General features: G+C 45.1%; 1 protein-coding gene across 1 annotated transcript in view; it reads right to left on the minus strand.

Annotated features, from left to right (window-relative positions):
• The window catches only part of LOC115826581 (zinc-binding protein A33-like), a 20,125-nt gene extending 7,869 nt beyond the window's left edge, over nt 1-12,256 (minus strand). The window contains exons 1-6 of the mRNA XM_030790461.1: nt 11,906-12,256; nt 10,275-10,370; nt 9,959-10,189; nt 9,815-9,837; nt 7,309-7,427; nt 6,482-7,028 (exon numbers count right to left, since the gene is read on the minus strand). Coding sequence (XP_030646321.1) covers nt 6,482-7,028; nt 7,309-7,427; nt 9,815-9,837; nt 9,959-10,189; nt 10,275-10,370; nt 11,906-12,256 — 1,367 coding nt within the window. The remainder of the gene's footprint in view (nt 1-6,481; nt 7,029-7,308; nt 7,428-9,814; nt 9,838-9,958; nt 10,190-10,274; nt 10,371-11,905) is intronic.
• Between the last annotated feature and the right edge of the window lie 1,987 nt (nt 12,257-14,243).

Genomic DNA, 14,243 nt, shown 5'->3' on the forward strand with positions numbered 1-14,243 from the left:
GTGTGTTCATTCAGTAGGCAGTGTCTTTCTCTCTGTTTGACACTCTCTCTCTCCCTCTCTTACTCTGTCTCTCTCTCTCTCTCCTTCTCTTACTCTCTCTCTCTCCCATTCTCTCTCTCCCTGTCCCCCCTCCCCATCTCATTCCAGGGTTTGTGACCTGAGCAAACAGTGGATACCCATTGCATTCTGTGTCCTTACAGCTGTAGTTAAAGAATAACTCTGGTTTAAAGTGCGGTTTAGGATCCAGGGTTTGTTTTCTTTGGAATACCTTTACAGAACAGGGTTGAAGGACGTAGCACCAGTCAGAGCTGGGTAGATTCTGTCAGGATCAGACGTTATAGATGTTACTGTGTGTGTGTGTCTGTGTGTGTGTGTGTGTGTGTGTGTGTGAGAGAGAGAGAGAGAGAGAGAGCAGAGGGGGTATCAGGATAGACAGATCTTTTTGAAAATATTCACTTTTTTCTCCAGCGAAGGCAGACAAGCGAGCTCATCTGCTGAAGGATCATGGGTATCTGTTTTCCCCTGAGAGTCACGTCCAGCTGGGATTCCAGCCGTATATCTCAACTGTATAACACAGGATCTGTGTATAACACACTGTCTACATCACACCAGCTCTATAACACACTAATGTATTTTAGACAGGGTCTATAACACACTAATGTACTTTAGACAGGGTCTATAACACACTAATGTACTTTAGACAGGGTCTATAACACACTAATGTGTTTTAGACAGGGTCTATAACACACTAATGTACTTTAGACAGGGTCTATAACACACTAATGTGTTTTAGACAGGGTCTATAACACACTAATGTACTTTAGACAGGGTCTATAACACACTAATGTACTTTAGACAGGGTCTATAACATACTAATGTGTTTTAGACAGGGTCTATAACACACTAATGTGTTTTAGACAGGGTCTATAACACACTAATGTGTTTTAGACAGGGTCTATAACACACTAATGTACTTTAGAAAGGGTCTATAACACACTAATGTGTTTTAGACAGGGGGATGAGATGATATGTTGGTATAAGGCTGTTATAAGGGGTGGAGATGTGATATGTTGGTATAAGGGTGTTATAAGGGGTGGAGATGTGATATGTTGGTATAAGGGAGTTATAAGGGGTGGAGATGTGATATGTTGGTATAAGGGAGTTATAAGGGGTGGAGATGTGATATGTTGGTATAAGGCTGTTATAAGGGGTGGAGATGTGATATGTTGGTATAAGGCTGTTATAAGGGGTGGAGATGAGATGATATGTTGGTATAAGGCTGTTATAAGGGGTGGAGATGTGATATGTTGGTATAAGGGTGTTATAAGGGGTGGAGATGTGATATGTTGGTATAAGGGAGTTATAAGGGGTGGAGATGTGATATGTTGGTATAAGGGAGTTATAAGGGGTGGAGATGTGATATGTTGGTATAAGGCTGTTATAAGGGGTGGAGATGTGATATGTTGGTATAAGGCTGTTATAAGGGGTGGAGATGAGATGATATGTTGGTATAAGGCTGTTATAAGGGGTGGAGATGTGATATGTTGGTATAAGGCTGTTATAAGGGGTGGAGATGTGATATGTTGGTATAAGGGTGTTATAAGGGGTAGAGATGAGATGATATGTTGGTATAAGGCTGTTATAAGGGGTGGAGATGTGATATGTTGGTATAAGGCTGTTATAAGGGGTGGAGATGTGATATGTTGGTATAAGGGTGTTATAAGGGGTGGCGATGTGATATGTTGGTATAAGGGAGTTATAAGGGGTGAAGATGTGATATGTTGGTATAAGGGTGTTATAAGGGGTGGAGATGTGATGATATGTTGGTATAAGGATGTTATAAGGGGTGGAGATGTGATATGTTGGTATAAGGGCGTTATAAGGGGTGGAGATGTGATATGTTGGTATAAGGGTGTTATAAGGGGTGAAGATATGTTGGTATAAGGGTGTTATAAGGGGTGAAGATGAGATGTTGGTATAAGGGTGTTATAAGGGGTGGAGATGTGATATGTTGGTATAAGGGTGTTATAAGGGGTGAAGATATGTTGGTATAAGGGTGTTATAAGGGGTGGAGATGTGATGATATGTTGGTATAAGGCTGTTATAAGGGGTGGAGATGTGATATGTTGGTATAAGGGCGTTATAAGAGGTGGAGATGAGATGATATGTTGGTATAAGGCTGTTATAAGGGGTGGAGATGTGATATGTTGGTATAAGGGCGTTATAAGGGGTGGAGATGTGATATGTTGGTATAAGGGTGTTATAAGGGGTGAAGATATGTTGGTATAAGGGTGTTATAAGGGGTGGAGATGTGATGATATGTTGGTATAAGGCTGTTATAAGGGGTGAAGATGAGATATGTTGGTATAAGGGTGTTATAAGGGGTGGAGATGAGATATGTTGGTATAAGGGTGTTATAAGAGGTGGAGATGAGATGATATGTTGGTATAAGGGTGTTATAAGAGGTGGAGATGAGATGATATGTTGGTATAAGGGCGTTATAAGAGGTGGAGATGAGATGATATGTTGGTATAAGGGTGTTATAAGGGGTGGAGATGAGATGATACGTTGGTATAAGGGTGTAATAAGGGGTGGAGATGAGATGATATGTTGGTATAAGGCTGTTATAAGGGGTGGAGATGTGATATGTTGGTATAAGGGTGTTATAAGGCCAGACCAGAATCTCCTGTTAGCTGTGGCAGTGAGTGAAATACTTGGTCTTGGTCTTGGTCTGTGTTAGTAAAGAGTGTATATGTGTACTTATTTGTGCTGTGTCATATATGTGTGTGTGTGTGTGTGTATGTGTGTATGGCCCCAAAGTGACCTTTCTCACTCTCTGAGAAAGGATTCCGTTAGTACTGACAGCATTTCTGTTTCCACGGCAACCGATCTGACTGACACTCTGAGTCTGACAGAGTGGAACTAGTGGACAGGGGTTTGTCCTCTGGATTATGATGCCGGCTGTAACCCCAGCATGGCTCCCTTGTTTGAGGCAGTTCCTGAAACTTCACTACACTCTCATACTTAACAAAATATTATCTTTCAAATGACTACAAAGGGTTGAAATAATACATTTAATATTTTCATGTTTTAAGTCAGGTTTTTTTTTGTAAACTGTCACTGTCAGGAAGTTCTTGGAAAAAACATACACAATGCTTATTGCAGATTTGGAAAACCTGAAAACAATCAGAAATGAATGTCCTTCCTTCTCTCCATTCCTGCAAATGATGGCTCTGGATAGACAAACAGTGGCCACGCTGTAGAGACAGTGCAGGACACCGCAGTGACAGTAAATGACGCTGTAGAGACAGTGCAGTACACCGCAGTGACAGTACATGACGCTGTAGAGACAGTGCAGTACACCGCAGTGACAGTACATGACGCTGTAGAGACAGTGCAGTACACCGCAGTGACAGTAAATGACGCTGTAGAGACAGTGCAGTACACCGCAGTGACAGTACATGACGCTGTAGAGACAGTGCAGTACACCGCAGTGACAGTACATGACGCTGTAGAGACAGTGCAGTACACCGCAGTGACAGTACATGACGCTGTAGAGACAGTGCAGTACACCGCAGTGACAGTAAATGACGCTGTAGAGACAGTGCAGTACACCGCAGTGACAGTACATGAAGCTGTAGAGACAGTACAGTACACCGCAGTGACAGTACATGACGCTGTAGAGACAGTGCAGTACACCGCAGTGACAGTACATGACGCTGTAGAGACAGTGCAGTACACCGCAGTGACAGTACATGACGCTGTAGAGACAGTGCAGTACACCGCAGTGACAGTAAATGACGCTGTAGAGACAGTGCAGTACACCGCAGTGACAGTAAATGACGCTGTAGAGACAGTGCAGGACACCGCAGTGACAGTACATGACGCTGTAGAGACAGTGCAGTACACCGCAGTGACAGTACATGACGCTGTAGAGACAGTGCAGTACACCGCAGTGACAGTAAATGACGCTGTAGAGACAGTGCAGTACACCGCAGTGACAGTACATGACGCTGTAGAGACAGTGCAGTACACCGCAGTGACAGTAAATGACGCTGTAGAGACAGTGCAGTACACCGCAGTGACAGTACATGACGCTGTAGAGACAGTGCAGTACACCGCAGTGACAGTAAATGACGCTGTAGAGACAGTGCAGTACACCGCAGTGACAGTACATGACGCTGTAGAGACAGTGCAGTACACCGCAGTGACAGTACATGACGCTGTAGAGACAGTGCAGTACACCGCAGTGACAGTAAATGACGCTGTAGAGACAGTGCAGGACACCGCAGTGACAGTACATGACGCTGTAGAGACAGTGCAGTACACCGCAGTGACAGTACATGACGCTGTAGAGACAGTGCAGTACACCGCAGTGACAGTAAATGACGCTGTAGAGACAGTGCAGTACACCGCAGTGACAGTAAATGACGCTGTAGAGACAGTGCAGTACACCGCAGTGACAGTACATGACGCTGCAGAGACAGTGCAGTACACCGCAGTGACAGTAAATGACGCTGTAGAGACAGTGCAGTACACCGCAGTGACAGTAAATGACGCTGTAGAGACAGTGCAGGACACCGCAGTGACAGTACATGACGAAAGCAGTGACCGTGTAGCAGAGTTCAAAGGTCAGATGTCCAGCAGTAATAATAACAGTAAGAATAATAATAAAAATAGAAATAATAATAGTAAATTCATTATTGTTTCAGCAGTATGGATCTCACTGTACTCATTATGAGTGACCCTCTGTCTGCTGAGTATATCTGTCCAACTTAACCGTCCTGTTTCTCACGCGCCTCGGACCGAAAGCCTTCAGACAAGAGAATACTCTCTGTCCCTCTGTCTGTCTGTCTGTCCCTCTGTCTGTCTGTCCGTCCCTCTGTCTGTCTGTCTGTCTGTCCCTCTGTCTGTCTGTCTGTCCCTCTGTCTGTCTGTCTGTCTGTCTGTCCCTCTGTCTGTCTGTCTGTCCCGCTGTCTGTCTGTCTGTCCCGCTGTCTGTCTGTCTGTCCCTCTGTCTGTCTGTCTGTCCTCTGTCCGTCCGTCTGTCTGTCCCTCTGTATGTCTGTCCCTCTGTCTGTCTGTCTGTCTGTCCCTCTGTCTGTCTGTCCCTCTGTGTCTGCTCCACCACACAGCTTCACAATGCTTTCACACTTTCCATGCTTCTCCAACGCTGGTGTATTCGTTTACAGTGTGCGTGTGTGTGATCGTGGTTTAGCCAATCACAGACTGGGGTTTCTACAGGCTCAGCCTCAGTGGGAGTCATGACAGAGACAGAGTTCAGCCTTTCCATCAGGCATCAAGCTCCGCCCACACCACAACACTGGCCTGTGATTAGCTGAGGGAACTGCCACATCAATTTCCCCAGTTTGAGAGACCATATCAATCAAACATCCTCACAGAAATGGGCGTCCGTGATCAAATGAAATGTTCTTCATCTCCAGTCCAGTCATGACCTTTGACCCCATGACTCTTTTCTTTGCAGTATTTAGACTAAGTGCTTTTTTTACTGTCAGATTTATGGCTTCTGTGTTAAATTTGAATTTGTATTTATTCACATGAATGAATGAATCAATGAATTAATGAATGGACGAATGAACAGATGAATGAATCAAAGCTGTTTCTGAATGGTCGTAAAACTGTCAGTGGGCTATACTGTTGAGTACGTGGTCGTATATGGTGAATGGTCAGTCAGTGTCAGTGGGCTATACTGTTGAGTATGTGGTCGTGTATGGTGAATGGTCAGTCAGTGTCAGTGGGCTATACTGTTGAGTATGTGGTCGTGTATGGTGAATGGTCAGTCAGTGTCAGTGGGCTATACTGTTGAGTATGTGCTCGTGTATGGTGAATGGTCAGTCAGTGTCAGTGGGCTATACTGCTGAGTATGTGGTCGTGTATGGTGAATGGTCAGTCAGTGTCAGTGGGCTATACTGTTGAGTATGTGGTCGTGTATGGTGAATGGTCAGTCAGTGTCAGTGGGCTATACTGTTGAGTATGTGGTCGTGTATGGTGAATGGTCAGTCAGTGTCAGTGGGCTATACTGTTGAGTATGTGGTCGTGTATGGTGAATGGTCAGTCAGTGTCAGTGGGCTATACTGTTGAGTACGTGGTCGTATATGGTGAATGGTCAGTCAGTGTCAGTGGGCTATACTGTTGAGTATGTGGTCGTGTATGGTGAATGGTCAGTCAGTGTCAGTGGGCTATACTGTTGAGTATGTGGTCGTGTATGGTGAATGGTCAGTCAGTGTCAGTGGGCTATACTGTTGAGTATGTGGTCGTGTATGGTGAATGGTCAGTCAGTGTCAGTGGGCTATACTGTTGAGTATGTGGTCGTGTATGGTGAATGGTCAGTCAGTGTCAGTGGGCTATACTGTTGAGTATGTGGTCGTATATGGTGAATGGTCAGTCAGTGTCAGTGGGCTATACTGTTGAGTATGTGGTTGTGTATGTTGAATGGTCAGTCAGTGTCAGTGGGCTATACTGTTGAGTGGTGTAGTCTAGTGAGTGCATAGGCTGTTGGCTGTTCCGCATCTCGAAGGTGGGCAGGACGCGCAGAGGGGGACCTGAGCTCTGGACACAAAAATACGGGATGACCTGCTCCAAGAAGGTGTGTGTGAAAGTGTGGAGGAGCTGTTCGTTTACTGCGTCGCAGAACGACACGGTACCGCCATCCCAGTCCAGTTTGACTCGGACCTTACGAAGGTCTTTGACATGGAGGAGTGTGTGGTGTGACTCGGACGAAGCAGCGCCGTACTGGACGTTTACGTAGTTCCCTCTCCAGATGCCCCATCTCTTCCTCCGGTTCTCTGTGGTCACACCCACAGCCCAATCCGCGTTCTCTCCAACCTCAACCTCCCAGCGGTGAGAACCTGAGTCAAAGCCCTGAGAGCCAACCACCCACAGACAGTCTTTAAATCTCTCTGGGTTATCAGGAACCAGCTGAGCCTTACCGCAGAATCTCACACCCAGCAGATCTTCACTCACTGTCAGGTTTACATGGGAGGTGTTTGGGTCCAGAATCACAGGAGCTAGAGAGAGAGAGAGAGAGAGAGAGAGAGAGAGAGAGAGAGAGAGAGAGAGAGAGAGAGACAGAGAGAGACAGATGGAGACAGAGAGAGACAGAGGGAGACAGAGAGAGACAGAGAGAGACAGAGAGAGAGGGAGACAGAGAGAGAGAGAGATGCATTTCATTTGGTTGTTGTCATAGTATGGTTTGGAGTATTTACAGAATCTTATTACAGACAGCAAATATCTCTGAATGAAAGCTGTATGGAACAGACTGTAAACATCAGGACAAAGAGGACTCACTATACTGAACAATCTCCTCCATCTTCTCCCAGACTCTGAACTTCAGGTTGCCCAGGTGTTCTGCCACATTGATCAGTACTCCTGATACCACCTCCGGATCTCTCAGTGTGTACTGGGTTCTGGAATCACATTCAGGAGTCAGTGCTATAAAAACGTTAACTTCAGAAGGGCTGTTTAGGTTTCTGTTGTGCGGACTGAGTTGTGTGAGGTTGTGTCTTTAGTGGTTTGTCTACTGGCCTATACTCTTTCAAAACAACGTAAAGTGAAATCACGAACGCACCGCTGTTCACGGCGCTTTGGGTGGTCACATGTGAGGTGGGTGAAGAACTCTAGCCTGTGTGTCTATAGGTTAACTTAATTATGCAGGATGTTCTGTCTTTATCAGTCATCCAACCCATCTGTGCAGGTGACGTCCTCATAGGGGTTGAGGAAGAACACCCTTTCCTCTTTACTCCTCCCTCCACTGCCCTCTCCCTACCACCTGTCCGTCTGTACCGTCGCCTGCCAAAACCTGTCCGTCTGTACCGTCACCTGCCAAAACCTGTCCGTTTATTACCATCACCTGCCAAAACCTGTCCGTCTGTACCGTCACCTGCCAAAACCTGTCCGTTTATTACCATCACCTGCCAAAACCTGTCCGTTTATTACCATCACCTGCCAAAACCTGTCCGTCTGTACCATCACCTGCCAAAACCTGTCCGTCTGTACCGTCACCTGCCAAAACCTGTCCGTTTATTACCATCACCTGCCAAAACCTGTCCGTTTATTACCATCACCTGCCAAAACCTGTCCGTCTGTACCGTCGCCTGCCAAAACCTGTCCGTCTGTACCGTCACCTGCCAAAACCTGTGCGTTTATTACCATCACCTGCCAAAACCTGTCCGTCTGTACCGTCACCTGCCAAAACCTGTCCGTTTATTACCATCACCTGCCAAAACCTGTCCGTCTGTACCATCACCTGCCAAAACCTGTCCGTCTGTACCCTCACCTGCCAAAACCTGTCCGTTTATTACCCTCACCTGCCAAAACCTGTCCGTTTATTACCATCACCTGCCAAAACCTGTCCGTTTATTACCATCACCTGCCAAAACCTGTCCGTCTGTACCGTCACCTGCCAAAACCTGTCCGTTTATTACCATCACCTGCCAAAACCTGTCCGTTTATTACCATCACCTGCCAAAACCTGTCCGTCTGTACCGTCACCTGCCAAAACCTGTCCGTTTATTACCATCACCTGCCAAAACCTGTCCGTTTATTACCATCACCTGCCAAAACCTGTCCGTCTGTACCGTCACCTGCCAAAACCTGTCCGTCTGTACCGTCGCCTGCCAAAACCTGTCCGTCTGTACCGTCACCTGCCAAAACCTGTCCGTTTATTACCATCACCTGCCAAAACCTGTCCGTTTATTACCATCACCTGCCAAAACCTGTCCGTCTGTACCGTCACCTGCCAAAACCTGTCCGTCTGTACCGTCGCCTGCCAAAACCTGTCCGTCTGTACCGTCACCTGCCAAAACCTGTGCGTTTATTACCATCACCTGCCAAAACCTGTCCGTTTATTACCATCACCTGCCAAAACCTGTCCGTCTGTACCATCACCTGCCAAAACCTGTCCGTTTATTACCATCACCTGCCAAAACCTGTCCGTCTGTACCATCACCTGCCAAAACCTGTCCGTCTGTACCGTCACCTGCCAAAACCTGTCCGTTTATTACCATCACCTGCCAAAACCTGTCCGTTTATTACCATCACCTGCCAAAACCTGTCCGTTTATTACCATCACCTGCCAAAACCTGTCTGTTTGTACCGTCACCTGCCAAAACCTGTCCGTCTGTGCCGTCACCTGCCAAACCCTGTCCGTCTGTGCCATCACCTGCCAAAACCTGTCCGTCTGTACCGTCACCTGCCAAAACCAGTCCGTTTGTACCATCACCTGCCAAAACCAGTCTGTTTGTACCGTCGCCATTTTAATGTAGGATGTTGGACCTAAGAAACCGTAGGGAAATGTAGTAAATTATCACAGTACTGAACAGTACAGAGGTTTGCCCTGCGTCTGTGATCACTGAACAGTACAGAGGTTTGCCCTGCGTCTGTGATCACTGAACAGTACAGAGGTTTGCCCTGCGTCTGTGATCACTGAACAGTACAGAGGTTTGCCCTGCGTTTGTGATCACTGCTGCAGCGTACTTACTGAACTATGGCGATAGGCTGAGTTTCTTGTGCGTGTGACTGTCCCCGTCCCCTGTAACTGTCCCTGCCCCCTCTTACCCAGTGATGGTCATTCACAGCCTGTGTATAGAAAGGTGGAACGGAGTGAATACTGCTCTCCTCCAATCATGTTTTGTTGTCTGATAATGCTGTGTGACTCATAATGTGGATAGACATGCGATTGGCCACATCCATGACAGACGGAGCGTGTGCTTGATGGAGGTGATGGTTGTGTGAGGAGGGAGCTCACTGGTGGATAGGTACTTACAAACCCACAGAGAGGGAGTTGTTCCCTTACCTTTGCACTGTGGCCTTATAGTTCTGCAGGATGAATAGAAAAATGTGTTTAATGCAGATGTATACTGGACATAAAATGATCTATGTAAGAGGATGTCATGGTGAAAAAGAGAGCGTTTCTCCAATGAACAGTGAGCCTGCTTACCAGCAGGAAAGACAGGTCGTCAGCATATAACTCCTCCTGAATGGATTTAATTACATCTGCGAGAGAAGATATTTCTGTTCTCATTTCGTCCATCTTTCCCTTCATCATCTGAATCTTCTCCTCCTCTTCCTCCCTCAGTGCAGCTATCCTGGCCGCCTCTTCATCTCGTAGAAACTGATGAAGTTTCTCAAACTCCTCTTTAATCTGTCTCTCTGTGTTCTGAGCTTGGATCTGTAAGGACATACATATTGATTAACCGCAGTGAAAATGGTCCAGTTCTGGTGTTGTATTTTACCTGTGCACTCATGTTTCTCACCTTTATGTAGTTCACCATCTGATTGCAGGCGAGTTTTGTGTTCAAAAACAAACTCAGTCGGTCCTTCAGGGGCTTTACTTTAGGTTCAATCTCTTCCTAAATACAAATGATGAATACGTCAAAACTTCAAGTTACAAAACCTAACCAAATATACCTTTTTTTCCACACATCACACACAAACACGCGCGCACACACACGCACAAACGCACACACACACACACACATATATTTGTGTGTGTGTGTGTGTGTATATATATATATATATATATATATATATATATATATATATATATATATATATATATATATATGTGTGTGTGTGTGTGTGTGTGTGTGTGTGTGTGTGTATATACATACATACATACATATATATACACACACACACACACCCACACCCACACACATATATATATATACCCTTTCTGAGAATATAGAATAGAATTAAATGTGGATATATGATCCATCTGGTGTTAAAAAATTGAAAAGTGAGAAATGTGAAAGTGGCATAACTGTTCAGATATACTTTCAGAGAGCATAACTGCTGCTCTTGTAGTTCCAATTAAAAGTCTTCTGTTATTTTAAATAACATTTTTACAATAAAAAATTGACTTCTCCAAATGTCAGCTGGTGTAACTGAGATAATTAAAGCTATTCAACATCATGTGCAATTCTTTTACTAAGCCTCAACACAGGATACGACCTCGCTTGTAACAACCGAAAGGACAGCTATGACAGAGGAAAAATGCCATTAAATCTCACAGTAAAATGAGGTCATTTGACATTTCTGAGACAAGATATAAGTTGGCTCAGTGTCTCATGCCAGATGACCGGGGTGTTGTAAACACATAATTCAACACTGATACTGGCACACCCACTGGGAGGTTGGTAGTGTTTACTGCTACTGTGGTAACCAGTGGCCTTTACGACATCCTTGGACTTTCATAGAAACTTCACCACACTGATAAGTGCTGTAGACTTTCCTGTGGAGAAGGGACAGCCTACAGAAATGTTCAAATAATATTGATAAGAAGACTGTTTCCCTCACTATGAAAATTAACCAAATGTCTGGTAGGATATTGAGTTCTGTTGCAGTATCATTTGCATATTCTCAAATACATGAATCATCTTAACAGCCTGAGAGCATGGAAGAACAATGCAAGAACAACTTGTTTGTTGTTGTAGCGATCATGAATATTTCATACAAGCAGTTCCTCCGTGGATTGAAAACATGGTGGTCAGATGTGTCATTGCCGCCGAGAAAATGCAGACATTACGAATTACAGCATCATGCTTTTGACTGTCTGGAATGATTCAGGATGAGTTCTTAAAATCTGTTGTTTTGTACAATGCATGAACACCATATAAATCCTCATAAACTTATGTCATTTGGTGTTGCCAGTGGTCTCTGTGGTAGAAATGTATGGCTGTTACTCTACTGTGCCAGTTAGTGTTCCTAATGGTCTGTATGGTCGTAATGCATGGATCTTACAATACTTACAATGTCATTTAGTGTTTTTCATGGTGTGTGCAGTGGTTGCAGTGGTAATGTGTGGTTTTTACTGTGTTGTTGTATGTTTGAAGGAAGACTATATGTAAACACACAGGCTAAAGATGAAGAGGCGATACTGTACCTTGAGGTCCAGTGCAGCTTCGTCCATGGGTCTGAACGTGTGAGCGGAGTGTACTTTAGAAAAGCGACACATCGTACATATGGGCTCCACGTCCTCCAGACAGAAGAGTTTGAGTTTCTCCCTGTGGAGGTGACACAGCTGCTCTGGCTTGGGCTGGGAGGCAGCGGGTAACTCCTTGGAGGATCTCCTCTTGCACTTTGGACATTTGCGAGATTTCTTTTTGTCCCAGTGTTTCCTCAGACACTCCTTACAGAAGCTGTGCTTACAGGACAGCTCCACGGGGTGAAGGAGACTCTCCGAGCACAGCAGACAACACAGCTGCGTTTTAGAACGAAACAACCCGAAAGCCATTTTACCCAGCCTGCCGTGACAAACACTCAGCAGACTGATTCAGCAGTGTCTGACCGCAGACGAGGTAGAGCTTTACAACAGTAATGCCTGTGTCATCCTGCTGTCTTTCTCTTTCACTTCACACACACGCACGCACGCACACACACACAGACACACACACACTCACACTCACAGGTGCTGTATATTTCTGTATTTTGACCTCTCTCGTACTGTGAATCGGAGCTTGTTGTCATTTTAAGACAATAAAACTGAGTGAATGTTCCTGGTGCAGATAACACATGCATGGTCACAGGGTGAAGATCAGTCATAAATCAGTGTAGAACTTAAAAAAAAAAAAAAGAAGGATTTGGTGCCAGTTCCTCCCACACTGGCTCAAACTTTAGCCATTTCCTGTCTACAGCCAGCGGCTAGACCATCATGTCCTCTAATCGCACATAATCCCATTAAAAACGCTGATCTAAAATGCTGGACAGGAACTGTTTAATCAGACAATGAGAACAGGTGAAAATATGCCACATAAGGTTAAGAAGCATAAGGTTACCTTAGCAACGACTCACATGGCTCCCTCTCTTTCACTGTATATATTTATGCGTCTGTGTGTGTGTGCACGCATGTGTGTGTGTGTGTGTGTGCGTGCGTATGTGCGTGTGTGTGTATGTCTGTGTGTGTGTGTGTGTGTGTGTGTGTGTGTGTGTGTCGTGGGGTAGGTCGAACAGGGGTTCGGGTTGCCCCAAAACACAAAAAATGGCTGCGCCGCATATTGCACTATGGTGCACTATTATTTACAGTGCACAAATCCAGTCCCAACCAAAGTGCAAAAAAGTGAAAAAGTGTCCAAAAATTTATATATGTATACATACAGTGAAAGAAAAAAGTAAAAAAACTCAACTCAACTCAACTCAACTCTCCTTACTCCTTCCACACATAATGATTGAAACCCCGTTTTCAATGCTAAACCCCTCCCCCGGAACATACCAGCCACATTCTGTTAATTTAAAATAATATTGCAGTTAGTAATTCATTTCCATACATATGCACAATCACAGATATATCATCATCATCATCATCATCGTCCTGTATTTCTCTGCTAGTCCAGCCGATCATTACATTTTAAACATGAAACCAATTTGCTGGTAGTGCAACCCGTTCTCCGTGCGCACCCCGCATGCGCCACTTGGGTTGGCACCGATAAACCTGCCCGAATTGCTGCACCTCTGTTTAGCCCTCCCCTGCTCCGGAAGTTGTACCTAGGTGTGCCACAGAGGTACTATGTACGAAATACTGTAACACAAAAAGAGCATTTAAACCGAGCGCTAACTACAATAAAGACAGGAACAAACATTTCAATGAGTAATTGTGTGTGTGTAATACGATAAAGACGGTAACAGTGAAGACAACGACAGTAGAGACGATAACAAACATTTGGGTGTGTTCGTAGTGTGTTTTAAACTGTAACACTGTGAACGTGAATTGGAAATGTTTGTGTGTATGAAACCGGGTAATCTGCTGCTTGCTTCGAGTGTGCACCCTCGAAGCTAGCGCAATATTTCAGTGGGATATGTGCGTTCGTGATATGTATGTAAACACGTACAGGCAATGGGACACAAACACGAATGAATAAATGAATGAATGAATACTCTAGAACTATGGGATATGGAATGGAATACGGTTGGTGCGGGGGAAAGGAGACAGAGCCCTCTGTCACAGTGTGTATGTGTGTAACATTTTCCATACTCACCCCTCAGTATTTTTATGGTGAGTTTAGTGCACTCGTAGAGCAGTGTTGTGTGTGGCAGTGTGACTGTTCCACCTAGAGGCAGGAGTAGCAGTGTTAGCTGGAATGCTACCGGTGATGTAGTGGCCTGGAGTGGGCTGTTAGCGTTAGCGATAAAGCTATGGTGTTATTTATAGACAGTCCCTTGGTGGCATGGACAGATGGCTAGCCATGATCCTATTAGCTCCATTAATTCACTCACACACACTGAAT

Source organism: Chanos chanos, chromosome 13 (assembly GCF_902362185.1).
Source record: "Chanos chanos chromosome 13, fChaCha1.1, whole genome shotgun sequence".
Classification (NCBI taxonomy): Eukaryota; Metazoa; Chordata; class Actinopteri; order Gonorynchiformes; family Chanidae; genus Chanos; species Chanos chanos.